At 36.0% G+C, this 27,212-nt stretch overlaps 1 protein-coding gene across 2 annotated transcripts; it reads right to left on the bottom strand.

Annotated features, from left to right (window-relative positions):
* On the bottom strand, nucleotides 1–27,212 carry TFPI (tissue factor pathway inhibitor). Of its 2 annotated transcripts, XM_086465097.1 has the most exons (9): nucleotides 27,086–27,200; nucleotides 19,403–19,603; nucleotides 10,452–10,490; nucleotides 7,190–7,366; nucleotides 6,005–6,100; nucleotides 5,423–5,518; nucleotides 1,642–1,824; nucleotides 1,196–1,273; nucleotides 1–44 (listed from the first exon to the last, which is right to left on the bottom strand). In XM_086465097.1, exons 1-9 carry the CDS (start codon nucleotides 27,198–27,200, stop codon nucleotides 1–3), a joined length of 1,029 nt encoding a protein of 342 aa, XP_086321223.1. The 2 variants fall into 2 exon arrangements, with proteins under 2 accessions (XP_086321223.1, XP_009956892.1); XM_009958590.2 differs by lacking the exon at nucleotides 1–44 and having other exon boundaries at nucleotides 1,066–1,273; nucleotides 27,086–27,212.

The raw sequence follows: 27,212 nt of genomic DNA, 5'->3' as shown, positions 1-27,212 counted from the left end.
TCAGCTACTTGTTTCCACACCACCTCTCACAAACAGCAGTGTAACTGTCCTCAGTAGTTTTAAGCATAAAGAGAAAACATGTAATACATTAAAAAAAAATATTTACAGCATTAAAGAAGATAAGGAAGAGTTTGAAAAATATCCCACTATGTTTTGTTTCACAGGCAGCAAGGTGCTTCTAGAATCCTTAATAGGAAACCAAGTAACCAAGTACCTCTTTTTTTTTTTTTTTTTTTTTTTTTCTCTAAAAAAATCTCATTATAAAAGGTTTACCCAGGACCAGAGAGATGACTTGGAGAAAGACAGGAACTGTACCACTGTTTTATGTCAGTCTTAAAAAAACTCACACAAAAATCCAACCAAAAACACCCTCAAAGTCAACTGAAGAGTAAGCATAGTGTTATCTGTAAAGCAATGGTAGTTATTTCTATGAAAGTAATTTGTTCTGGTTTTTGTAAAAATTTAATATATATTTCTGGAAATTATTAACCTGCTAGCCATGAGTCTAGTTCATGAACAAGAATTAATGATCCCAGCAAATATATTTTTAAATCTTTGCAAATATCTCTTGCATTGCTCCACACATTTATAAATTTAACTCTCTTTTTATGGTTTTTGATGGGTTAACTCAGATCTCACGTTCATTTTACAAGAGTGTAATTATATGCTCTTTGATGGAATTAAATCTAGTTAGCATAACCTAAAATAAATCTGATTAAAACAAACACAGTGTCTTTTTCCTCTTTATAGCAATAGACCTATCTTTTAATCTATGATTGAAACAATCATACTTGACAAGTGATCACTCTTTGACAAGCGTTATGCTTTCTTCAGCACAAAAATAGGTTTCAAAGAAGAATAATGGGGTAATAAAGTAAATTTGAATCTTGTCTACTTTTAAATCATGAGTTATACACCCACACAGTCTGTTCTGTCCTGTTTCAGCTCTGACAATTATATACAAATCAAACTACAATTTAAGAGCCTTTATCGAAATAAAAGTTAATGTTTATTACATGAATGAGGAATACATAATAAAAATATAAGCAGCTTAATAATATATAATCTAAATAATCAGTACAGTAAATATGTTTAAATGGTGTACACTGAAGTCTTTCATTCACAGGTGAATAGTAGTTTGCTTCACATTTCCATAAAAATCAAAGTTGTATTCTTTCAGTGATGATTTCCTCACCCAGAGCCTTTACTGACTGTTTCTTTCTTTTCTTCTTGATTTGTATTAATCTTCTTTCACTTCTTTTTTTACTGAATCCTAAAGGTAAATTGAAGAAGGTAAGATTAGCTGCTGCATGACTAAGACATCCAAGCTTATCAGAAATAAGAGATAAGTCTTGTTTTCAAGAAATATTTTTAAAAAAAGAAAAAACAACATTGTCTTACCTAAAGTCTTCACATGCCTGACCAATGCCAAGTTGTCTTATTTCTGTTCTTGCACACTGTATTTTATGGTCCATCTTTCTCTGTCTAACTCTGTCTCTCTTCTGATTTCCACTTTCACTTTTCTAAGACTTTCCACTATTACATTTTATTAGATCAATACTTACTACCAAAAGTTGCAGGAATGTTTCAGCCTGCATATTTACCTCTTATGATAGTCTGTGACAGTATCACTTCCCATACCTTTCTTGCAGATCCTCAAACATGACTTTCTGGAGGTAAAATTATTTTCATTCCCACCACAACCACTGTAGCTAAATGGGCGACATCTTCCAGTTGAGAAGCTGTAGAAAAACCTTAACTCTTTGGCTCTGCAAAGTCCTCTGTCCACAGGGGTCATGCACAAAGAAGGGACAGGGGGTGGTTCTAGAAATACAAAGAAAAATAAAATTAGAGACAACACTTCAGTTCACCAGTTTTCTGTTATGTTGATAATTATATATGAGATTTGAAGACCATAGAACTTTGAAATTTAGATGAAATTTACTGGCAAATTTAATTCTACCCTCCCGAAAATCCAGGATACTTTACATAAGCATTTGTCTTTTTGTGATTACAAAAAAACCCACAGCAAATGTTATTCTCTCTTTGAATTCCAAAAGCCAGCAAAAGCTTACCTGAAAGCAAGGTTTGTTTCCTATATATTTAGTGATAAAATTTCCATTTCTTTGAAAGGAGATAGTATTCAAATTCAATTAGAGAAGTTTCAAGTTAAGTATTTGTAGAAAGTGAAGTGAAATAAATTAAACATGGACAGCTTTAAAAATATCGTAAATATTTGTGATAAATACTGAAGTGATTTTTCCTAATTCCTGCTAGACATTCTAAAATCAAAAAGAAGGTAGAAGTACCCAGCATTTCCAATGTAAGATTCAATACCTTAATATTGGGTTTGTTATAAGAATACAGACAGCTTGACCTAAATAATAGAAGTCGGTCTATTAGAAAACACCGAGCAAGTATCAAGAAGTAGCTTGTAACTTGCAGAGTAACAAAGGATTGAACATGAAGAATGAGTGCACAAAGTGACTGAGATGCTGGTGCTTTAGTGCTGCTGTTAAGTTTTACCATTCCAAGTAGTAGGCTGATGGCTTGTTTCTTCAGTGTCGCTGCAAGTGAGAGTACGAGAACTGAAACACTGGAAGATGAACCCCAGGTATCTGAAGTACCTGGCCACTGGAACAAGTTCAAGAAGCAAATCCACACCAAAATTCCCAAACCTGGAGACCCTCCATTGTCTATCACCCTGGAGTGACTCATACACAACATTACAACTGATAGAATTACTATACAGGATGCAACAAACTGAAAGAGAGCCATTATACCATCAGATACGAGGGACCTGAAGGAGCACCATCTTCCTTCAAGAAGTAGCAGAACAGAGGTAGCTGAGATCTGAATGCATAAATGGAAACGTGAAGGTAGTCAGGTCTTCTTGAAGTTACAAAGCCAGGTAGAAGTGATTCAGAGGAAAAACTGAGTAAAAATTTTAGGGAATAATTTGGGTTACAACAGAGCTGAAGACATCCTGTTGTCACAGAATTGGGAAGCAGATGAGTTGCTGAAAGCAAAAAGTTATGAATTATCCAGGGAACATGCTACATCTTATGTGTTTTACACATATTACACCTGCTGAAAAACGTTCGTATGCCAAGTATAACAACTGAACTAACATAGTGAAAAGCTATGAAAAATTACTGGGAAAGAAATATATGCAGACTTCAGTATCTCATTTCTGGTTGCAGCAAATAGAAAAAAAAAAGAATCTTCAAGTCAACAAGCTATTACAAAAATAATGACTCATCTGCACTTGACAGTACTCTATGGGTATAAATTGGTGCAGATCCATTATAGTGAATAGAACTGTGTCAATTTATATCAGCAAAAGATATGGCCCTGACTTTGAGAAGTAATAACAGGAACTGCCTCTGTGTGTCATTCCATATTTGCTGAGTTGAAAATTGACTTTTGATCCTGCATCCCACTTAGATCTCACAAATCCAATGTAGAGTATAGCACTCAATTTCCTGCCATAGATCACTTCCTAGAATCTAAAAATGAAAGATTTGACTCGTGGCTTCACTTTCTCTTAATTTTCCCTGAATAAAAGTTATTTTAGATCTTGCAGCAGAGTAAGACCAGAACACTCTTCACTTTCTGCAGAAAGTTAATTGCTGAGAAATAGCACTAGAAGTTTCAAGTTTATATGCAGAAAAAAAAAAAGTTTGCCACAGTCACAGTGCCTGTTTGTGTGCAGTGGCTCCACTTCGCAACTTCAGTTTACACCTCTGCCTCTAGTAACAGCAGGAATGGAGACTATATTCTCCACAACTTTGTGAAGAAATTGGCTGTTAGTTTTGGTCCTACCCTTTCCTCTCCCTGTAGTGGGATTGCACAAAAGCACAAGATTTTAGCCCATCCCAGCAGCCTGAAAGGTACAGGCTGATAAACAGAATCGCAGTAGGTGGCTGCGTGGGGCAGGTGAGTACAAGACAAACAAAGGTGATATAGTAGGGAAGAGAGGTCCTCAGACTTTCCACTGAAATGCACTGGACCTTCCAAGGTCAAATTTCTTACCTGATCCATCCAGTTACACTGACTCTATCCACCCTTGTTCCCCAATCCTTTCTTCCACGAACTTTTAAGTCTTCTGTTTCTCTTACCCTCACCTCTCCCTCCCAAAATCTATACTACCAGAAAATTCACTATTGCTGACACAACCAAGAACCCTTCCATTTCTTCTGAGAAAACATAGTGAATCATGCCCTTTCATTTGTAAAGATAATTCGTTTGGGAGATTTGGGGATTCATATTATGAGTAAAAACCTTCAGGGAATGTGTGTGCTCTCACGTCCCCAGACTTATTACCAGGCCTTAAATCATTCAAATATTTTTCAGTAAAATAAGTTGCCAAAAGCTTTACCATGTTATGTTCAGTTATTTTAATAACAGCATATTGATACTTTGTATGTGGTAAACAAACAATCCAACTATCACAGAAACTTTCCTCAACACAACAGTACACGTGGACCACAGTGCAGGCAAAAAAAATAGAATTCAACACTCACTCAAGCTTTATTAGACATACCATTCTAAGAAAAGAGCTTAGGAATGTTATCCTACATGCCCATTATCTTAGAGATCATATAAAACAAAAAAACTTAATGAATCTGTAAGCCATCATTCAATCCCCAAAAGTACAAGTAAGTGTAAATGCAAAAAAACCCAACAGAAATATTTGGTAAGAACGCTCAGGCTTTTTCCACCTGTTTCATCTTGCATAACTGTGGATCATAAAAAAAGCATGCCTCACATTCAATCTCCCTGCACAAGTTCTAGGAAGCTATAGTGGACATTGTCCAGCTGCAGAAACTGTTAAAACCTAGCCCTCTACAGTAAAGGTCCAGATTCTCATCTGCATTATAATAATACATAGTGAAAAACCAACTTGAAGCAGACACAAAATTAATTCACACTAACTGTGATTATACTCAAACCAAGAACGGAGTTTAATAAGGCCTTAGTGAAAACAAAAATGTATTATCATAAATATACTGTGCCATATTCCAAAATCCAGATATAGTGCTTTTTCAATGGGTAAAAGGAGCTTCAAATCAGCTGCCAACTAGATCCCCACAAAAATATTAATTTTTACTAGAAGAAGTCTGCATCACTGCTTTTGGTCTTAGTCCTTAAGTTTTTGTATTTATGAGACCTTTGGGAAGAACATATTTTCAAAAGAGGGCGAGATATGGTCAGTCTTCCACTTCCTGATATTTATGGAAAAATCTGTAAACAGCAATATATTTCTTTGCTTTGACTTTCTCTGCTTATCAAAACACCTGACATAGATGGAAGCCCATTCTTTAGCATCAGATATGTTGGAAAATGGGTGGAAACGGAAAAGCGATCCAGAGCACGTCTGAAAGACTGAGAGGTAAGAACTGCAAAAGTGAATTCTTACCAAAAAAAAAGGGAAACTGGTAGCGCTCCTCCTTTGGGGAACTACTGTTCAGAGTGTTGGACTTCTCCTCATTTGGAGCAGTTGGCACCAAATGTACTAAAAGAAAAAAAAAAAAAAAAGGAGTGAAACAGTAAGTGACAGGTTATCTAGACACAACAAAGCTCTGAAAATAAGCTGTGATGACCACCCATTTGCCTTACTCCATACCAGTATTAATACTACTAAAAGCATTTCTTTAACTACCAGAGGCAGAGGAAACTGATACGCTGAGGCAACTTTGGGATGGATTCCTTTTTCTTCTTTAATTTTACCAACATAAGATTTAAGTCAAATACGGTTTGGTAAAGTTATTCTTATATTACTAGCAAACATTCTAACCTTTGCAACATGCAACCTTTTTCAAAATTGGTGTTACTGACAAGAAAATGGCTATGAAGCTAGTTATAATGTTACTGACTTCACTGTGCTTACGTATTTCAACTAACAGGCGTATCTTCAAATAAAGAGGAAAATGAGTGGACAAGCCAAGGAGTATCTGCATTAAAAAGGGATTAACTATAAACAGGAAAAGTAAATTCTTACCAAAAATCCCAGGGAACTGGTTGGGTTCTTCTGCTGGGGAACTACTGTTCACAGTGTTAGGATCCTCTTCAGCTGGAACAATTGGCAATAAATGTGCTAAAGAAAAAATGAAAGGAAAACAATCAGGAAGAAACACAAAAAACAATTGGTGTCAATGATTCAATATTACTAAGGTAGAAACTTTGATCTACTTAAACCATGGCAATGGCCTGTAATCACCTCTTCTTGGCTAGTCATACAAATTTATATGGAGGCGTTATTTCAGATTAAAGTCAGGGGAAAAAAAAAAAAAAAAAACCACAAACACTTGCAACGTTTAGTCTAGAAGGTAAAAGGGGAATCAGAGCCCAGGAAGAAATGCTTCGGCAAAGGTAGGGGAAAAGCATAGGGCTCTCTCTATATATCTTTTAAAAAACCAACCAACCAAACAAAAAACTTAAAAGAACCATAGTGGGTCTTTCCTATGTTAAATGTAAATAAACTCAAGCTCCCTGAAACAGTTGTGGAAAAAGGCCCACTAGAGACAAGTAAAACAAAAGGGTCTGGAGGCTCCAGGTGGGAAAATGTATTCTCCCTATGAATAAAATGAAGAACTTTGTGAAGGGGAGAGGCATATGAAGGTTAGTATATTCTGATACAGAACAATTCATAGGAACTAGTAGGATGACGAAGTGGATGAATGATCTATGATCAGTCTAAATGGCTGTTTTGTAGCCTAAACTGCACAGCCAAATCATGCAGAAGTGAGGGACAGTTTTCCCATGATTCTTTCGTGGGAAGCTAGCAATACACACTAAGGAAATAGCAAAAGTAGAAATTCCTGTATTGGCACTCCTTTTTATTATAAGACTTGGTTTGAAAAGAGTATATTCAGATGTACAGGTTAAAAAATACATATTAGCATTTTGTGATAAAAGCCAAGCAGTTAGCAGATTTTAGGTTAACTGTCATGAGAAAAGTAAAAAAGTAGAAATCCTGTAATATTCATTGAAGTCAATAGCACCTACCAATTTTTTACTTTACATTTTTCATTTTTATATTGTTATTTTAAAAAATATATAATTAATTTCAGATACAAATTGTTGCCACCTCAGGGCACTCTAAGTTGCCTTTTTCTCCATGCAAGATACCTTCAAAACACAACATTGTTAATATAGAATAAGAAGAATAAGGACAACAACTTACAGCTGCCTTGGCAGGTAGTCTGGCATTCTTCCAAATTTTTGAAGTTGTTCTGGTTTCCTAGGCAGCCACCATACTTGAATACTTCACATAACTTTGTCTCTTTGTTATAGAAATACCTGGAAAAATAGCCTCGGCAGATTCCAGGGTCTTTCTCATGAAAGCAGAAGTTGGGCTTTTCTACAAACAATGGTAAATGATGAACAGGGTGGGGGAAGAAATAAAATCAACACACATTCCAAGACAACAATAGAACTGGAGGATGTTTATAAAATAAACCTGTAACTTTGGACTAAAGACCAAAATAACTGCTGCTAGGGACATTTTTATTGCTCTTTTTTTTCTCTTTTCAGTTCAGTAAATTATACCTTGGAAAATGAGGACTAATGATTCCTTTAAGTGTCCTCCTACAGTGAAGCTCTAAGATGAAAATTAGATTTTACTCTGAATTAAAACAAGACTTGAATCTCAGCTGGATCATTCGAATCTAAGTACACATTCTTGTCATTTATGCAGTTGTTTTAGTCAATGTTAGTGTGAAATATAAAGAAAGCAATATTAAAATATAAAGAAAAAGGAAATAGTTTTTAAAAAAGAACACAAAAAATCTAACTGAATTTTGTATGGGACTGTCTACTGCTGTAAAAGGATACAGGAAACCGTGAGACAGAGCAGCTATTCTATCATTTTTCAGTCACAGTTCCTAGTTTGCCATCAGTAACTACAGTATCAACCAAGAAAAACTTAACAAATGAATACTGTGTAATTTGACTGAATATCAAGGCATGATATCACAGCTTCTGGCAGAGACAAAAAAAATGTAGCCATGCAATAATCGCCAAACATCAGTTTCTCACCATATTTCATTTTTTTTCTAAATTATATTCTTAAAAGGAAATCATGGAAACAATAATGAAATATATGCGGAGGTAATCTCAAATTCTTGCTAGTGGATACTTTGAAATACGATTCTTGACTGAGCTGACTTTCAGAGAAAGGCGTATTCAGCCATCACAAGACAATCATACCAGACATGACATATAAAGGCCTTCCTTACCTGTGAAACTTTATAGAATATTGAGACTAAAACAGTGTGCAGAGGGCTGCCATTTTAATAAAAAAAGACTATAGAACAACTGCTTTGAATTCCCTAACATTTTCGGAGTAAATTATGGAGGTGTAAAGCAGTTAATCCTATTACATCTATTTTTGCCAAGTATCTATTAAAAAATCATTGCTAGAACAATATTATTATATTCAATTGATGCACATAATATATTTATATAAAACATTATAATAGCTTGTAATTAGTGTTTTTCCAATAAATAATTGTCAGTATCTTGTATATCAATTGTTATAAATCTTCATGAACAGTAAAATGTCATTTTCCAAGATCATATGTAAAATTAAACCATTAAAATGTTCTTGCAGAAAGTAACACAATCAACTATTTTAAGCACTCCTGGATGGCTTAATTTTTATTTTTCACTACAAATTTAATTCTCTGCCAGTAAGTATGTGTATTCTACAGGTCAGGTATTTCATGTTTCTTACTATTCAAATGCAGCACCTATTGATGTTCACAGATTTACAAGCCCAAGTTCATGTAGACCAACAAATATGAAACATATGGGCAAGGCATACGATGTGCTTTCAGCTGGGAACAGAAATGAGACAGTTATGTAGATGGATAACAACCAAGAATCTACAAGAGTGATACCTATGCCATATACCGTCTGTTAGGAGCTCACAGACAATAGGAGATACAGAAACAATTCTTTCATGAAATATTGCATAATTTTGTGAAATAACAGAATGTTAAATAAATATTAACTGAGAAAGGAAGGCAGGTGGTAATAAGGGTATGTAACAGATTATGACTGATTTTTAAAAACAGCTGCTCTTCATTTAGAAAAATCCTTATAATATAACAGAAGAAGGAAATTAAGTCCAAATAAGTTGACCTCACAGCTAACTTTTATAGCCACTTTTGAAGACAGAGGTCATGAAAGCAATATAATCCTAACTATACAAACTAGTATTATACTTCTAAATGCCATGTCTTTCTCCAGAGATTTAATATTCAAGACTACATTTCTGGAAACAATAGCAAACATGCAATGATGTTGATGACAGCCACAAGCTGAATTTAAAAGGATATGTTCCATTTTGTCATTAAAAGCAGGGAACTAGGGTCAGACCTTAAAGGAAGTAGTGCCAAACATCTGCAGCATCTGTGGAAACCCAGCTTTAGTAGCTTCCATAGCATAGAATCAAGACTTCATTTTTTTAAGCATTAAGAATAGAAAAGACAGCAGAAAACAGGAAAATAAAACCATCATCTCAGTATGAAAATATTCCAAATACCATTCTGCAAAGGTAAATTATTTAATCAGTCTGTTTCAAAATGTATGTGCAGATATTGGTATTTCTGCAAGGACTTAAATGCACACCAATTCAAGAGGAAGCAAGTGGAAGGAGGGATAAAGGAAGGTAAGCAGAAAAAGGGGAGCTGACTTGTGAAGAAATTTACTCAAGTCTGTATTTGGGAAACTCTGGCTATCAGCATTGGACCCAATCCAAGTAAGTCTCTAATGTGGAAAGGGTGGAATAAGTCTTCACAAGCCCTACTGTAACTGTCAAACAAATAACCTTGTAAGGGACATAGGTTACTTCAACAGACCCACAGTGGTTTAGACAAATGATTCTCAATGCTTAAGCATTTAGGAAGTCTGCATATCAGGCCTTTAAATTTCTGTGAACAGTCTGCCCCTTCAGGAGTAGGAAATTTGCCCCCTTGATTAATGTGTAATAGGGGATTTGCCCTAACCTCTGTTAGCTCCTACATAGGCAATGCTTGAAGAGTTCTGTTTCAGAGTGATTTTTTTGCTATTTTTGATAACAGTGGAGGAAGCATTTAAATTATTCTCAAAGCACACACTAGGAGTTCCACATCATGGCTAATTATACAACGCTTGAATCTCCACAGAGTCCGTTTTTCTTTACTAACTAAAGAGAAAAAAATTGTCATGATGTGTTTATTTTGGGGAGAAGAGATTGCAGCTACCATCTTCAGTGACCACAACTGTCCTCAAAGACTCTGACGAATACAGAAGAAGAATATTAGGAGTAAGAACTCACTTTAGTCTGACATTGCTGCTTTTGTTACAAGATAGCTTGGAACAATACATAAAGAATTTATCAAAAGAAGCTAAATCCCTTATAATTGTATAAGAATCTTAGATTACTATGTAAACATAATTACCTTTCTTAATTTTTGCTAACATCATCTTCTGAGGGAATTCTGCAATATAAATAAAAAGAAAAGTATTTAGCAAAAGCAGGCATGTTAAGTATCACCTGTGATACCAGGGTGCTTAGCAGTGATGATGAGCACTGAGGAGGAAGAATAAAGCATCTCTTCCCCTTCTTTCCTCCCTTTATTAGAGAATTAGCACAAAAGCTTGTTCTAGAGGACTGAAGTATTTTTTCCTTTGTATGAGAAGACCTGCTATATTGGAAACTTGAGGATATGGAAAGTACTGGAGTCAAATTATGCCAATATTGAACTGAGCATAGAAATTCCTCGTCATCTTACTGGAACCAGAATCCTGTATTACGTAATCTTACTCCTCAAAAGAGGAGTAATTATCAGATTAACTTAACCCAAGTGCTGTAGCTGCTGATACTGCTAACAACTTTTGAGCTAATCCAGTTAGCAATAAAGACCTCTCTCATGCTATCCAATTCACTTTGCTATGCTATGTAGTGTCTGACTGAAGTTTTCATTATGTTGTTTATGATAGCAAAGCCCATTTGGCCAAGTAACTCCGATTACCTTTAAGGCAGTATAGATGACAAACTTTGCACTGTTCTCTCAATGCATGATCAGCAGTGACGAAGTTGCTATTGTCATTTTTAATGGAGAAGCCTGGCTTTTATTGTACTTGCTCAAGAAGCTGGATATCTGAATTCAACCCCACATTCCTTTTCAGTGATTGAAAACAAACCTTCTTGCTCTCCTAGGAGACTGACTAATCATAAAACTACAAAGGAGTCCGAGGGGAGACTGGCTCAGCCAATGTGCAATAAAGGAAAGGCTGAAAATTTTTCAGCAGCTGAGAGAGAGAAAAGTGGCCAAGGACAGCTTATACATTTTCTCTTACAGAGATATTTTGCAAGGCACATGAAAAAGCAGCTTCTGGACTTCACCTAAGTCATCTTAACTGCATTGCTTCATAATTCTTGTTTTGTACTTGTGCTTCTCTTAATGGCATTACAAAATGTTAGTTTCTCTAAAACTCTCGTTTGGCTACTGACCTCTTGCATATGAGAGAAGGGATAGAGTGGTACAGCTAATGCTTTGCTTGAAGTTGTCTGCTGGAAAGCAAATGCAATCAAACACACTATAATGAAGCAATATATTTGTCTGACTCTGTCCATTTTACTTACCACAGCCCCCCTTAAGAGATACAAATTCCCTATAGTACATGCCAAGAATAGCATGTTACAACTATTTTCTACTGCTGGTGGCTCTTCCTGCTTCAATGGCTACATGTCTTCCAGAGACCTGCTCATAAAGCCTCAGTGTAACCCATGGCCTAGCCTTCTTTGAAACATGAAATGAAAGGGAATTCAAAGGGAAGTACAAATTTTAATCTGAATTTATATCACATGCATTAGTCTCTCATGCCATGTTTCCCAGAAAATCTCCAAGTCATTCACCTACAGGACATCACTACAGCCTCTCCATGACTTTGTGTGAGATACAGTTGCTCTGCCCAGCTGGTGAGGGTGGGGTATACACCAGTGCTGTGCCCTATCCCAGTTTGGAGGTACCTACCAGCAAGACCTCAGACTGAAAACAAGTCCTGTTGGAAAGTAGAGGTTTTGCCGTGCCCTTCCTTGTTATGGAAGCAGTAACAGAAGACCCCCAAGCCATGTGTACCTTCGCCTTTTTTGTAATTTGTAATTTTAATAGGGTCGCCCCCCCCCCCCCCATTTATAACAGTCTCTTCACAGTCCAAAATTGAAAGATGTTTTCGAGTTTATTCTCCACTCATATTGCAGAGCAAGTGCTTCTAACCAGCGTTTATATAGTGATGTACCTTCCATGCCTCCTATTTTAAAGGGTATTGCTAATGACTAATAAGCTTTTAGTATTAGCTGCACTGCCCTTGTGTGTAATAACCCTAGCACAGTTGTTTTTCTTTTCTTCTTGAAACATGCCTGTGTTATGTTTTCAAAGCTAATCTATCTGGTAGAAATTCTGTCATGATACATTTTCCTTCCATCTCTCGGACAATGCAGCTGGCATCCTTAGAAGAATATTATTTAAAGAAGACATGGCATGCACTTTAGCGTGACATACCATTTGTTTGAACGTATTTCCAATGCTTCTTATTCATAGGAAGTTGTGCTTTCGGCATTTAAACCCATGACCTAAACCATGGACACTCACTAGTTTCACTCAGCTGTCCCCTTCAGGCCAAAATCGGCAATCATACTTTGGCATCTGATCTCTACTCTTCTGACACAGAACAGGAAGAATTTATTGTAAGTTAATCCAGGCCTAGAGTGTTTTAATCTTCCTACCATGTCAATAGTGTCTTTTTGCTTCTGGTTTCAGACAAAAAGCCAAATCTACAGCTGAGTTAATTTCTTCTTTATAAACAAACTGTATTTCTGAGTAGAATGGCTGCGTAAATAATAGACATCAGAATTGCTGTCATGTCCAGAGCCTTTTATCATCAGGTATTTTCCTGTGTTAGAAGCTTAAGTAGCCTAAGATATATATCCACTGCCTTGAAAATTTGGACCTTTGCACTAGTGATGACATTTGTGATTCCACTCATATCCAGCAAACAACGGAGCATAGAGGCAAACTGCTCTTAAAAGCAATTTTTTTCTTCCCTGAAGTGGTGAGTATTTGGCACACAAAAAAAAATGCACCCAATTTCAAGGAGACTTGAGTCAGAACTAGGCATCTTGAATCTGAACACTTGTCTTAGAGAGTCTTAGAATGGCCAACCTGTAGTTAGGCTCTCTGAACTCTGTTGTTCTGACTTCAGTCAGTTCTGGGAATTACTCATTTCTGTCTTTGGTGTCTTATTAATTTAAAAATTTTAAACAGTTGTTCTGATTTAAAGAGCCTGGCAATTCACTCATGTTTGTTCATTTATTCTTGTATTTGTGCTTAATATTGGAAAATCAGACACTTTGACTACTCACATTATTGCTTCTGAATTTCTATATTTATCACATAACTTCCCTTTAGCTTATTTTTAGCAATCTTGACCTTCACATTCTTCACAGTGATAATTGTCTGAGTATCTCTTAGATGTTTCCTTATTTTTAAGCATTTTCCTATCACTATCACTATCTTTTCAGTCTGATTTTTACAATTACTAAATAGTGATTTTCCTGCAGAAATAAATACTGGAAACATTAAGTAAGGAGAATATAACCATACACTACAAGACTGCACAGACAGAGCCTGATTTAACAAGTAGAAACTACTGAATTATGGTTTTTTACCGTTAACTTAGTTTATTTTATGACTGATGGTCAACAGCATACTGTGTGTGCCATTGCACACTGCCATTTTATCCGCTCTTATTCATTCAGAGTACACAGAAATAATGAGCCTTTACTGCTCCATTTCCTCCTGGCAGATTCAACACCTGCAGATTCTTGGATCGCTATTATGCATATACCAAATACTGTACTTGTGTTGAGCATCAAGATGTAGATATCAAGCCAGTTCTCATTTAAATAACTTTCAGTTTTATTCTATGGAATTATGCCAATTATATGCCAGTATAGGATTTGATCCAGAAGCTCTGTTCCAGATATTGATACAACATACGTGTCAGAATCCAAATAACAGTATTAGTCAAAATAGCAACATTAGATTGAAGAAATAATTTTATAGGTCTTCATGTATGGCATCTGATCATGACTTTCGGACACTTTTCATTTCAAATTCTGTATCTGTCAACCTTGTCTTTTTTTTGGTTTAGCCCTCTGTCTTAGCCTTTAGACCACAATTTAGGACAAACACTCCAAATTACACCAGGAAGTCACATGTTTTGTATGAGATACTGACAGCTGCAATCCTGCAAACAACCCTGCCCCAAGCATGGCAAAAATGCTGTGGGTCCAGCTGAAACTCAAAACCAGATACGAGATGTAAAGTACCAAAAGACAGCCTGGTGACAGAAAAATAAGAGGTATCTTCACATCCTAGATCCCAGGTCTTTCTGACACTGAATGCTAATCAAGAAAAATAACTTTCCATCCTTTATCTTCAAAGATTGTATCCATTGAACTTTGTGGAGCCATAACTAGAATCAGACTAATACAAATTTTCAAACAAAACACTGTAGAAGTGAAGAAAATGCCTTTTAAGGAAGATTGTTCTATTAGAATGACATTGCCAACATCCATTTTTTAAACTTATATGTACATATTAACTGTAGAGTTCAGCAATAACTTTCATTAATTTCTGTGCTGAAAATTTAATAAATATGGAAAGAGAGTTTTAAGCTGCTTTTCCAGAGGGAAAAAAATAAATTCAGTTAAATCCATGATACAAACTTACGACTCCTGGAAGCCATAAGACAAAGGAAGAATTTTAAGTCTAGAAAGGCCAAAGATAAACAATTTCTATGCAAAACATTAATGCCATAACTTGAATAATTTTTAACTCCGTAAAATTATATTAATCTGTCTTCAGTGCTCACAAAAATACCATCATTCAGTTCTGATAGATACACATCTTCTGGATAACCATATAGAATAAGTAATATTAATTAATACTCAAAAATCTGCCCAAGCTGAGTTAAGTAGAGGAAGGACATCAGTTTCTTTAGCCATAAACTGTTACTGGGGTGATGACTAACAAACACTAAATGTAAATCTTTTACACCCAGTTTGGTGGGTGGAAAACTTCAGCTCAAATTAGAATCAAGACCAACTCCTGCTTTTTAAGCTTCAAGCGCTACATCTCTACCTTTTCTACTAACAAGCACTAAACCTGGCATATTCTGGTATGAGAAAATGACCCAAACATAGACATATCAGGATTATCGCTTAGGCCTTGATACAAGAAATCTGAAATCTATTACTGATTACAAGCTGTGCTATAGTCAGCACAAGGCTATTTGCTCTCCTTAAATATTGTAGGGTTCAGTCAACAAACAGCATGAGCAGCTAGAACTTTTGATAGGAAAATTTGTAAAACTGTAAGAACAAAACATCAGAGGTAGAAAAAAGCAACACGTCATTTTCGTGTTAGTTTTGTACACTGGTTAAGCACAGCCCTGATCTTCCATTCCACTGTAATGAATTTCTGTAATTCTGAATTCCACTGTAATGTTTTGTTTTATTTTTCCACCAAGAACTGTCATCTGCTCCTAACCAGTAGTTTCTCATGAAGCTTTCAAAACATATTCCTTGAATTCTAACTTACTTTTGGAGGTTTTTTTGTTTTGGTTTGTTTGGTGGTTTGTTTGGTTTTGTTTTTACTGAGTTATGAAGAATCCAAGACACAAATAGCATAGTTTGGTGAAAGAATGATATTGTAAACAGCTTTTATCCGAACTGATTTCTAAAGAAACAAATGCAGGTAGATGAACACCAAAATAGTAATCTTCACTTCTGGTAGTATCAGTTTTCAACACAAAAAAAAACCTGAACCATTGACGTAAGTGCCCTTCCTGTCCTCATCCAGTTGAGTAAGAGTTGGCTTAAGACCTATTTCAGATCCAAGTAGGACAGAGTTTCATGGACTCTGTGTGTCTTGCATTTAGGGCAAGATGTTTATGTTCAGTAAAATGCTCTTCTCTATGTCATCTTTTTTTTTTTTTACTTGAAATTTTAGATTATAATACTACATTATTATATAATATATATCATATATTATTATTATTATATTATTTAGTACCTAAGGAATTATGATTTCCATATAATTTTTTCTCAATCGGATGTCATTTCAAGATATACCTTATTTTAATATTATTAGCACTACATTTGCCCATATATGACTCCTGGAAACAGAATTAGACTGTGACTGATTCTTGCCACTTCTTCCCTGGAGCACATCTGGTCTCTGAAGCTCATTAGTGGATCTTGCCAGAAGCCATCAAAAGATAAGTTTCAAATTAATCCTTAGAGTACAATGCACTGAAAGACTGCCATTCACTTAAAGAACAGAGTGATCTGATCTTTTCACTTCAACAAGTTCTTAGTGAAATTTCGTAGCAGTTTTTTCCATCCTGATAGAGATAGTTTTATAAGCATTCAATTGTTTGAAAGTAAAACATCACTGATTAGAAAAATAACTGAAATCTGCTTTCATTCTAAAATTTAACATTCATATTTGTGGTTGTGTTTGCTTGTTTGTTTTCTTTTGAGTGGATTGTCTGTAGTGCCAGGTACAGTAACAGAAATTCATGGCGGCACCAGCAGATCAGAAAACAGGTGTAAATGGTAAATAATCCCTTGACTTAGTATTTAGTGAGTAAATAAAATGCTTGCAGTTTCCCTGCTGGAAAGTTCAAAGGGATCAAGACCAGGGATACTTTTCAGGAAGGATAGGTTTTCCTGTTAGCTGTTCTTCCGGTATTTTCTATCTAGTGAAACTACGCTCACATACAACACTTCAGGCTAAATTTTGCTATTATACATACAGTCCCATTGAGGCCTTGTTCCACTCAGCCACACTATTCTGTCTTACTTTGTGCAGGTGAAAAAAAGCAATCCTGCTTTACTCTATAAATCATAAACACCATTGGAAATCATCATACTAGAAATGTATACTAAACATACATATTCACTTATTCTTTCCCTTGCTGTGGCTGGACTGGATACAGAGGGAGAATAGTCTGAGCCAAAGAACTTGAGAAATTTGCAAAGCCTACGCCAGACAGTGACATGTGTTGCTGCTGTATCGGTTTATGTTGTATTATGTAAACACATCTGTGAGGAAACATCAGCTACCTAAACGGGTAGCTGAAAAGTAGTATAAGGAAACACAGAACCTGCAAAACTTTTTAGTTATTTTTCCTTTCACTTTAAACACCTGTAACTATTTGAAAAACTTGATCGACCTTGTGGAAGTGTAAGCAGGTATTAAGACTAAGGAATATAGTATCAAGACCATTTAGGTCATACAGACAGAAGATAAGAAATTATACCTACTAGCCAAGTAAATGCCAGACACCCTGAGCTGTACTCCCTGCTGATTGTAACACAGTCTATGGACTTCACTTATTTTTCTGTTACCTTACCACCTTTCTTCTTCTGTCAGTAAAAGGAAAGATAACAAATTGATTATTTATAGTACCTGGCTAACTGGTATGATCAAGTAATGTTTGCAGCTTCTGAGGATAAGAAGCATTACAACCAACAAACATTGTTAATATATTACTTAGTGTAATGTGCACGTCAGCCCCAGCCATTACTCTGACACCGGGATAGGAGACACTTACTTTGATGTCTAGGATAAATTTAGTTACACAATTCATAGTAATTTTTATCAGGAAATACAGATGTGTTGTGAAACATACAGTGTAACAGATCTAAGGCCTGATCTAAACACTATGTAGATGTGAATTCTGGAAAGAATGGGAGATGTGTAACAGGGACATTTACATTTATTACAGACAAAGCATGATGCTATAAATCAGCTAGTATAAGACAGCTGTTTGATTCAGAAAACCTGAATAGGAGCTTCGGAAATCAATTTTCTAATCTGAACTTTCTGGAACTATTTTTTGTACATATATAAATTTGCTGTGCTTGAAAGAGACCTATGCTAATCCTAGAAGGTACAAATTTATATCCTGCAAAGAGCTCAGTGCCCATTGCACATTAGTAGATTTCCAGTTTCATGGAAAGGCCCAGGGCTAGAATAAATTACGAAAATAGGGCAAACAAAGTGACACCTACCAAGATCTGCATAGCAGTAGGGTGCTACCAATGTACATCTCTAACAGGCAGGAGAGTCAAGCAATTTTCATCTGTTTGTGTATTGTCCATCCTCAGAATAACCTGTAAAATCTTCTCTGCTGCCCAGCATCACTGTCTTGAGCTCAGTAACACTTAATGACATGTTTCGCTGCTGGGCAAGCATATGTGACTGAAAAGCACTTTCTGTTGAGAATGAATCCTATCTTACCTCAAAGTTAAATAAATGAACATTCAATATATGAGGTTCGCTTAAAAAAAAACCTACGTGGTTGGTATACTATCTGAGGGTTATCACACACCTTTGAGGAGTTCTTTATTCTGGATTTTTTTTCTATTTCTGTTGCCCCTCCTCAGTACCTCCCTCACTATCACTTGCTGTTTACATGGCCAGGCACGTTCCATCTAATTCCCATGAAAGCAAGAGCCATATTAGGTATCCAGATGAAACTCCCAGTAAGACCTGAATTCCTTCAATTGCTAAAAATATGAACTTGTCAAATTTCTAGTTCCACTGGCATTATCTTCCAATTTCAAGAATCTTCTAACTTTCATAGGAATCTATGAAGAGCAGGCTGAAAGCCTTGGTTAGTTACAAGGATCATTTTTAATAGCAAAACCAGCATTCACAAAGCACATTCTGCATATTATGCTGTGTATCATATTGTGGATCACTTTTTCCTCTTCCTAATGAATAATTGATGATGTTTCAGCAAAACAGATCTTTTATGACAAACAGCTATAACTGACATTTTTAATGAGAATTATTTACTAATGTAATTCTAATTATGTTGAACCATAGTAGATGTCTAAGATTTTGGACAGCTTCTATCAGCTTATCAAGGGAAGAAGAAACCTGGGATCAAAAACTGAGTTAGATATTCTGAAAGAACATCTGTGCTGCCCACCAGCTTAGCCCAGCCTCAAAATCAATTTCAACTTAAGAATTCATTCAAAACAGGGCTCTAGCTAGAAAATAAGCTTTCTTTCATTGGTGTCTCTATTCCACAGGTCCACTAAAACCAACTCACTTTTATCTTTCCAGATCGTGAATGTTTGCTTGCACAATGTAAAATAATTCAGATGACTACAATATAGTATAATACTTGGGAACATAATTAAAGGCATCGCATTATTAACAGTAACTGAAGAGGGCCTCTACTTCCAAAATTCATTTGGTTTGTGGATGAGAAATAACAGGTGCAAATGAAGAACAGATAGGAAGGTAGGTGAATGGGTACTAGCCTGTTACCGCACACTTCTTCTGACATTCTTCCAGTGTTAGGAAGTTGTTCTCATTGCCATGGCATCCACCATATTCAAATATTTCACACTCACGGATTTGAATATTGAAGTAATAACGCATGTGGATTGCTTTGCATGGACCTTCATCAGCTTTCATGGCACAGACTGAATGCCCTAGCTTCAGCGGTGGCAAAGTAGCACCTGCAATACAGAGAAGTAGAGTAACTGTTGTTAACTTGCTTCACTGCACAGCATAACTTCAAAATGAGATTGCTTGTGTCTTCTGCTAGAGAAGCACTGCATAACATCTGGCTGTAAAGCTCTGAACACACTAAACATAGACGTAGAAAGAAAATCATCAAGTGCATTGGAACACAAATTCCATTCAATCAAAACAAATGTATGGTTTCAATTTTCAACCAAAACAGCTCGTATTATAAATTTTAACTCATCATAAATCTCTAAATGGCTGTGGATAGTGGCTTAGTCAGAGGAGCTAGTGAGAAATTCTGAACAACAAGTACATTGAGGAAATCGTAATAGCTCCGAAAGACACAATGACTACCCCTGCATAAAAAAGGCAGAAAGAGGGTTTCTTGTGCTCTCTTCCGTGCACTTCTAATAGTGAACCTAGCTCATAAAGACGTCTCACAGCACTCAGTGTGGGATGAACTAAGCAAGACAGCCCTGCAGAGGGCACCATTCCCCTATCAGGTTACACTTCACCGGTACATAAACCCAGCCCGTACAACTGAAAGGTAATCATGCGGTCTTATATTTTTTGATCTTACTGTTCTGGCATTAGAGCTTTCAAGAGCTGAGAAGTACATAACTAGAAAGTTAAGGTGGAAAGTAACCGTATCTTTTCAAGTAGTGTCATTTCTATGTCTTTCAATACATGTTATTAGGTCAGGGAATGTTCTGTAAAAATTGTCATATATTGTGAAGAACACTAGCAAAGTTTTACACTGGCAGCGTCTATAAGGAAATTCTGACTGATGATCCAGTTTGTGATACTGTTCCGTTATCACTATACAGTTTAATATCTTTTCTTGTTTTGCTCTTCCAAGGAACCATTGCGTCCTAGAGGATTTTGAAAGATTTACAGAGCTTGTGTGCTTACAATAGCAGGCGGAACAGACCTGAAATTTTTCGTTCATTCTCCCAGAGGTTATCAGAACATTGACATCTCTTAACGAGTATATGTAAAAGTATCTATCAGTACTCTTTGCAGTGGCCCAGAAAACAGGAGGAAAATAAAAGGACAGCAGTTTACATGATCGTTGCACAGCTTCCTACTACTACCTAGATTGAGTTTCTGGTTTTAATTAAAAGAATCCACAAAAATCAGGCTTTATGACATGGTAAAAAGGAAATCCTTATAACTACTACCTACCTGCTCTGTGGATATCTAATTTTAACATATAAAATTGGCATTATATGATCTTTAAATGAAATGCACAGCTGAGATAAATCCTCATAAATACTGAGGTCAATGGAAGTTTACTGATTGTATTCCATTTGAGCCACTTATAACTATTAAACCTACAGGAAAGAAAAAAATTTCAGCACTAAAATCTTTTAATTCGTAATTCATCTAAATCCTTGAAAAAATAGCAACCTTTATTATACAATTACCATCAAGACAAAATTTGTAGCACACAATTAGATCCTCCAAAAATGGACAATTTGGTGTTAAAATACAGAATAAAATGAGTTAATTTCAAATTTTCCTTAAATATTCAGTCCCTAAAATAGTTTGTGACTGTTTCCTCATTAGTGAATTTATAGTTACTCATTTTGAAGTTAGGAAACATATTTGAAGATATTATTGAAGACTGCCTAATAGGAAATGTGGATGAATTAAAAGAAACATTATTAAGAGATGTTAGATTCAGTAAACTTCCTACAGAACTCAATTTGCCAAAGAGATTTCTGAATTTTATTTCTTGTCAGTTTCCTCATCTGGGTCTTCCTGAGTCCATGAAGAATTAGGATTTAGAAGTCACAAGAGATTCCAGGTTGGACCTCAAAGGTCTAACGTTCTCTGACAGATTTGGGAATCCTTCCAAAGGGACCTAGGAGGGCTCAACTTGAAAAGCCAAGAGAATACTGCATTGCAAAATGGAACTTGGGAATTCCCCCGCTCAGTAATAGGGAAAAAATGCCTTCAAGACACCAAAGTTTTCAGTAACTTTTGGAATAACTTCTGAAATGGTAAAAATCAAACATTCAGATCTCCACAGAGCTCTGAATAACATAACGCAGTTGGGGTGAGGGCTGGCAGCTGGTTTAGAAACATTTTATTTTCTTGGCACACAAGAAAAAAGGTCTCCTACATGACCTATGGCAGTGACCCAGTTCAGTCTAGAAGCAGTTGTGAGAACTTACTAGGTTTCCTAACTACTGGAATTTCAGACATAGGGTTACATCAGCTCATTTTGCTTGCGACATTATGCCACAGCAATATTGTGGGCTATCAAAAAAAATCCCAAAAACCAGTGTGCAAGCATAGTTGCAAAATTACACAAAGATGATGAACAACTGGCTTGGTAGAGTTTATCTCAGGGACTTTCTGTCTCAACTCCTAGCTTATTTCCCATCAAACCCACAGAACTAAATTATTGTTTTGCTTACCTCCTAAGACCTTTCCTCTGCAGTCACAGTGACACTGTTACCACTGTCAAATGTACTGATATCTGCTGCGAACATAATGACTATCTGTGTCCCGCTTTTTGGCAGTTTATTGTCTTAGGAGTGCTAGAAAGTTGCCACACTTTGGCTAAAATCTTGTACCCTGTGAAACCCCCAGGGACCAAACCCTCCAACTTTGAACAATAACCAAGTGACTGAAAAAAGAAGTCTCAAAGGGTTTAACAGGAACTGAATCATTCTTGTGTCTGGGAACAGTGAAAGAATTCTTCCCCAATATTTTACACCTGGGAACAGTTAACTCACACAGATGATAAAAAATTAGCTTTCCTTCTCAGATTAGAGCAGCAGATGAGAAGGCATCGTGGGTGTTTGGCTAGTAGATCTGCATGGATACAAATCTGCCTGTACTCATTTTGCATGTGGACTATTCCTTGAAAAAACTAATTCTTAGTATAAGGCCTCCTCCTCTGCTCTTGAACACTGGAACAAGTTGTTCCTGCTATATTTTAGGTCCTGTGTGAAGAGCATAGGATATGACATTTAGGAAAGATGTCTGTCAGGAAGGTCAGTGAATATTCCCCAATAGAAACATGGGAAGTTAAAACTGAAAGGAATTTTAATGGAGTTTCTCATTCAAGTTTTGGCATATTTCTATGGGATAAATACCTTGACACCTTTTCTGACAGATGTCCAAACTGTTCTTAAAAAACTCCAGCGAAGTAAAACTCCTAGCAACCCGAAGCTGCCAGTTCCAGGATTTCACTACCCTTCTTGCAAGACAGGCCTTTTTTGTAATATACAGCCTAGATATTCTTTATTACATATTAAATCATTTTATGATTCCTTCAGTGCATAGACAGAAAATTTAAAACCATATATATAGTAAATTTGGCTTGATTTTCTAATCCACCATTCATGTCTTGTAAGTCAAGACTGCTGCAAGAAAGAAAGTGGCCTGCTGCACTCTTGGCCTTTGCTTTGGGCTCTCCAGGTTCAGCTCCTTCCCAGGCTGCTGGAAGCCTTCGTGACGCAGCAGGCCCCTACCACTCACTGCGTCGTTTCAGTGGCCCACCTCTGGGCTACTTTCTTTCTTTCTTTCATAAGACTTTTGTCTTCTCTTAATTATCTCTATACAAAATAAATCCCTTCCAATCTTTTTATTGGCCTTGCTTTTTAACCCTCTTACAACTTTCCTTTGGATCTTTTCCTGTTGGTCTGGATTACTGTTAAAGTGTGCTGCCCAGAGCTGAACACAATCCTCTACCTGAGGCATTACTGGTGCTAAATAGAGTGGAATAATTATCCTTTGAGTTTTCCTTAATACAACACAGAATTACTTGCCTTTTTTTACAACAACACTGCATTATTTGTGTAATGCTCTGCAACTTCCACTTATAGTCCATCAAATATAAACTTGTTATACAGGTGCTTCAACAGTCGTTTTCCACCTTATATTTGTGAATGCCTTGATTCTCCATCTGAGTGTAGCATGTTGCATTTGTCATTTTAAAAAGAAAATTACTTTCATCCTCCAAATTGGGTCTGGCACTGTTGGATATTTATTATTCATCCAGTTTAGGCATCCAGTCCAAATAAACTTATCAAATCTATAGAATTATAGGACTGTACTACCCTAGACCAATAAAACTGAGATTGTTCTCCTAGAAATACATTACAGCTGATGCTTCCTGTCACAGAAAAAAGTTATTACTTGCCATATTAAAACCAAAATAAAGCAAAGCAAAACCTCCTCTCCTTCTTCTCTCCCCCCTCATTGAATTTTTAATTCAATCACTTCATTACATCAGCTACATAGGTTTTCATAACAAAAGGCACTAAGCGTCCACTACTCTGTCTTAACAATCTTTCCACTCCATTGTTTGTGTAAGCGCAAAGTAACGCTGATGAAATGGCTCACAATGAGCATGAGTTTACTGCAGATATTTTACGCCACTACCTTCTTCCTCCATTCCTTCAGTCTTCCTATTTTTGGCAATGGTCAGAAACAGGATACTGGCCAAGACTGTTCCTACATAGCACAGCCATTCTCACATTTATTGTCATTCACATGGCAACTTATGAAAGACAAGACACGGCTGTTTAACATGTGAAGAGTCACTATTAACCAACATGGAGTAATTTCACTGTGAGAGCGCCAATAACACACGGATCTTATACAGCACTGTTATCATTTTACTAGTAAATGGTATAATATTACAAAACCAGAAGTGGTGAATAATGTCTCTAATTCTCTTGTATTAATACAAGTAAAACCAATACTTTTTCCCCTGGCTGTAGCCATAATAAAAGACTAATTTGACTTTCAGACTTTTAAGGATAATCTGCAAGGCTGGTTATTAAAAATACATCCTTTTAATAAGAAAGTGAATTGATTTCTATACCTATGGCAAAATATATATGAAAGACAAAAGTATCATTACAGACTTGCTTTTCAGAGCAGAACTATATAAATTGAATTGGGAAAATAAAACTTGGTCAGGAATATTTCTGACTTTTTATGTAAAATATTTTCTGGTTTGGTTTGCTTGGTTATGGTTTCTCAACCTTATATGAGTTTCTTTGGTTACCCTTAATTATAAAGATATGTTTTATCATCTTTCCAGGCTTTCTTGTAAGTGTGTCTCTTTGATAAGTGATGTCAATACTAAGCACCTTGTCACTAATGAATAGCTGTTTCTTCTCTCTCCATCTTTGTCAGCTTGACAGCTTCCCACTCGCATGTTCTTCAGTGCTCTTCCTACCCATGTGTTTCCTACCCTTTCTTTAAGCAGTCACATTTATTCTTGATAAACTTTCACATATGAATAAAACGCACATTCAACTTGTGAGTCATCTTCTTCATCCTTTGGAACACCAACTAAAGTGCTCCCAACCACAAAAGGTATTACTGAACAGTATACATAAACTAGTTATTTTGTATCTCGTATTTTTGTTATTACCCTTATTTATTGGTGGAAAAATGACAGGTTTTGCCAGAAGAGAACAAATTGAGAATCCTTTTTTATCACATTGCCTTTGACTTGCAACCTTAATTATTATTTTGATTTAAATACTAACAGACAAGAAAGCCTCTCAGATTCACAAAGCACTTGTACCCAATGTGATCCAAAGGTATGACATTATGAATAATGGATGCACGCAACTTATTTTATCTTTTAATACATGAAATTTATTGAATTCTAGGGTAAAATTTGTCAATGTTTTATAACCACCTAACCCAGAAAATAAACGCTATCAGTCAAATTGCAGCCCACAAAATTTCTATAGTTAAAATCACCAAGACCAAAATTTCACTTTTAAGAAACCACAAATAGAATTTTAATTATCAACAATCTGATCGTGTTATAGAAACAGAGTACTACAAAAATGTTTTTGACTACTGCAACTGAGTCTTCAGGAGTCACAAAACCAGGGTCCTAGATTAATTTCTGAGCATCACATTTAATTGTTTTTTACTTTGGAATACAAGCCCAAAAGTTCAGAACTGTTCTTCATACTGAATCAGTTACTGGTTGCACAATCTTAAATAACTGGTTGTAAAATAGGCAGTGATAAAACAATGCCCAATAAAATTTCCTTGAGATTATTTTCTTATTGTCTTTTATAAACAAAGTGAATAGAGGGAAAAAAATTAATCTAGCAGATTTCTTGTTCTGGTGACGAAGTGTGTTATTTTAACAAGCAAGACAATCTGACCTTCATGAACTGCAAGCTAGTCTAAGGATTTTTATAAAACTAAGAGTTGCAGGGCAGAGAAAAGATAAATGTGACTTTTCCATCAAACAATAAGGGTGTTTATATACTTCAGGGTTAAAAAGAAACAAATTTATTTTGTATGAAACAGTCTTGACTGCACAAAAATGCTAAGCATATGCTTCATGCAGAATGGCGCATGTCTTAAATTGTAGTGACTAATTGTGACAAGGTCCTAAAGCACTAGCTTCATTTGTAGTATAGCCATGATCATGCACAAGTAATATTTTTGTCTCAAGGAACTCTTCTCCAGAGTCTGATAGAGAGAAATGATCTGGATGGAAATCAGACAAGACATGGGCAGATTTAAGTAGAGTGCCAACATACAAAAATGTTCCCCTTAGCTACATTTCCTGTTAGGCTTCAAAATCAGACTTGCCAAATGGGAGAAGCACCCATTTACTCTGTCTGCAGCTTAAGAGATCACAATTTTAAATCATTTTCTAAAAGGAATTAAGAGTGTGGTCCAAAAAGGGTATTTTTCCCTCATTTGCTTTCTTAAAATTGTTTGGGAGGAAATTAAAACATCTTTCACAATGATATCCAGTATAGAAGTTTGATCCACCTTACTGAATTTCAATGAAGGGAAAGTAAACAATGATCTTACAATGGCCAGAATCCAAGAACCTCCCCAGTTCTAACAGTCACTCTTCTGACATTGTTTTTCTTAAGAAAAATCTCTTTCCAACTGGTGAGTTTTTATTTACCCAGCAATATCAAATCACTTGGGACTGTGCAAAGAGCTTCTTCAAGGCCCAGAAAAAATAACTAGGATAGTAATTGAGTCATCTTTAGACCAAACTTTGCAAACTAACTGTGACTCAAGAGAGCTGTGCATAGGGCAGAGTAACATCAGTCTATAATGTTATTCATTATGTTTCTGCTCCATTTGCATGGGGATACCACCGGAGTTTACCAGCTGTATGTTCTTTTCCTTAAACATTGAACTTTTCCATGGGTCCTAAAGCAGAGCTTTAGAGGAATAATCTTAAGATCTAAAACAATATTCGATTAGGATTAGAAGTTCCAAAAAGCATGGGAAACAGAACCTTTTACAGAAGGCAATTTTGCTAGAGCTTAATGCAAAATTCTGAGCATCTCCTTGTTAGAAACCAGTGCATTTTTATCTTAGTTCCACTTTCAAAAGTTTCCCAGAAAAGTTCTCATGTGCAGAATTACATCTATAGTGCAAGTGAACATAGTGAGTTTTGTTGTTTTGAGATAGTTTTGTGTGTCATTTTTGTAACCTCTTACCCAGAACATCCTCCTCTTCGCTGTCATCTAAGTCAGTAGTTGCATGCCCAGTGATACAGATGAACAGCAAGATAAAGGTTAAAGGTAAGGAACATCCCTTCTTTCTTCCTTTCATCTTTCCTGTATA

The sequence above is a fragment of the Leptosomus discolor genome, chromosome 5 (genome assembly GCF_034619465.1).
Source record: "Leptosomus discolor isolate bLepDis1 chromosome 5, bLepDis1.hap2, whole genome shotgun sequence".
In the NCBI taxonomy this organism is placed as follows: Eukaryota; Metazoa; Chordata; class Aves; order Leptosomiformes; family Leptosomidae; genus Leptosomus; species Leptosomus discolor.
This window is presented reverse-complemented; position numbering and strand designations above follow the sequence as displayed.

Bases quoted from the DNA above. Each gene is read 5' to 3' on its own strand.
- TFPI (XM_086465097.1), bottom strand. From the start codon at position 27,200: ATGAAAGGAAGAAAGAAGGGATGTTCCTTACCTTTAACCTTTATCTTG. The intron at 7,367-10,451 runs GTAATTATGTTT...CATTGTTTGTAG, and splicing joins GTTAGCAAAAATTAAGAAAG to AAAAGCCCAACTTCTGCTTT. The intron at 45-1,195 runs GTGAGGAAATCA...TACTGAGGACAG, and splicing joins ACAGTCAGTAAAGGCTCTGG to TTACACTGCTGTTTGTGAGA.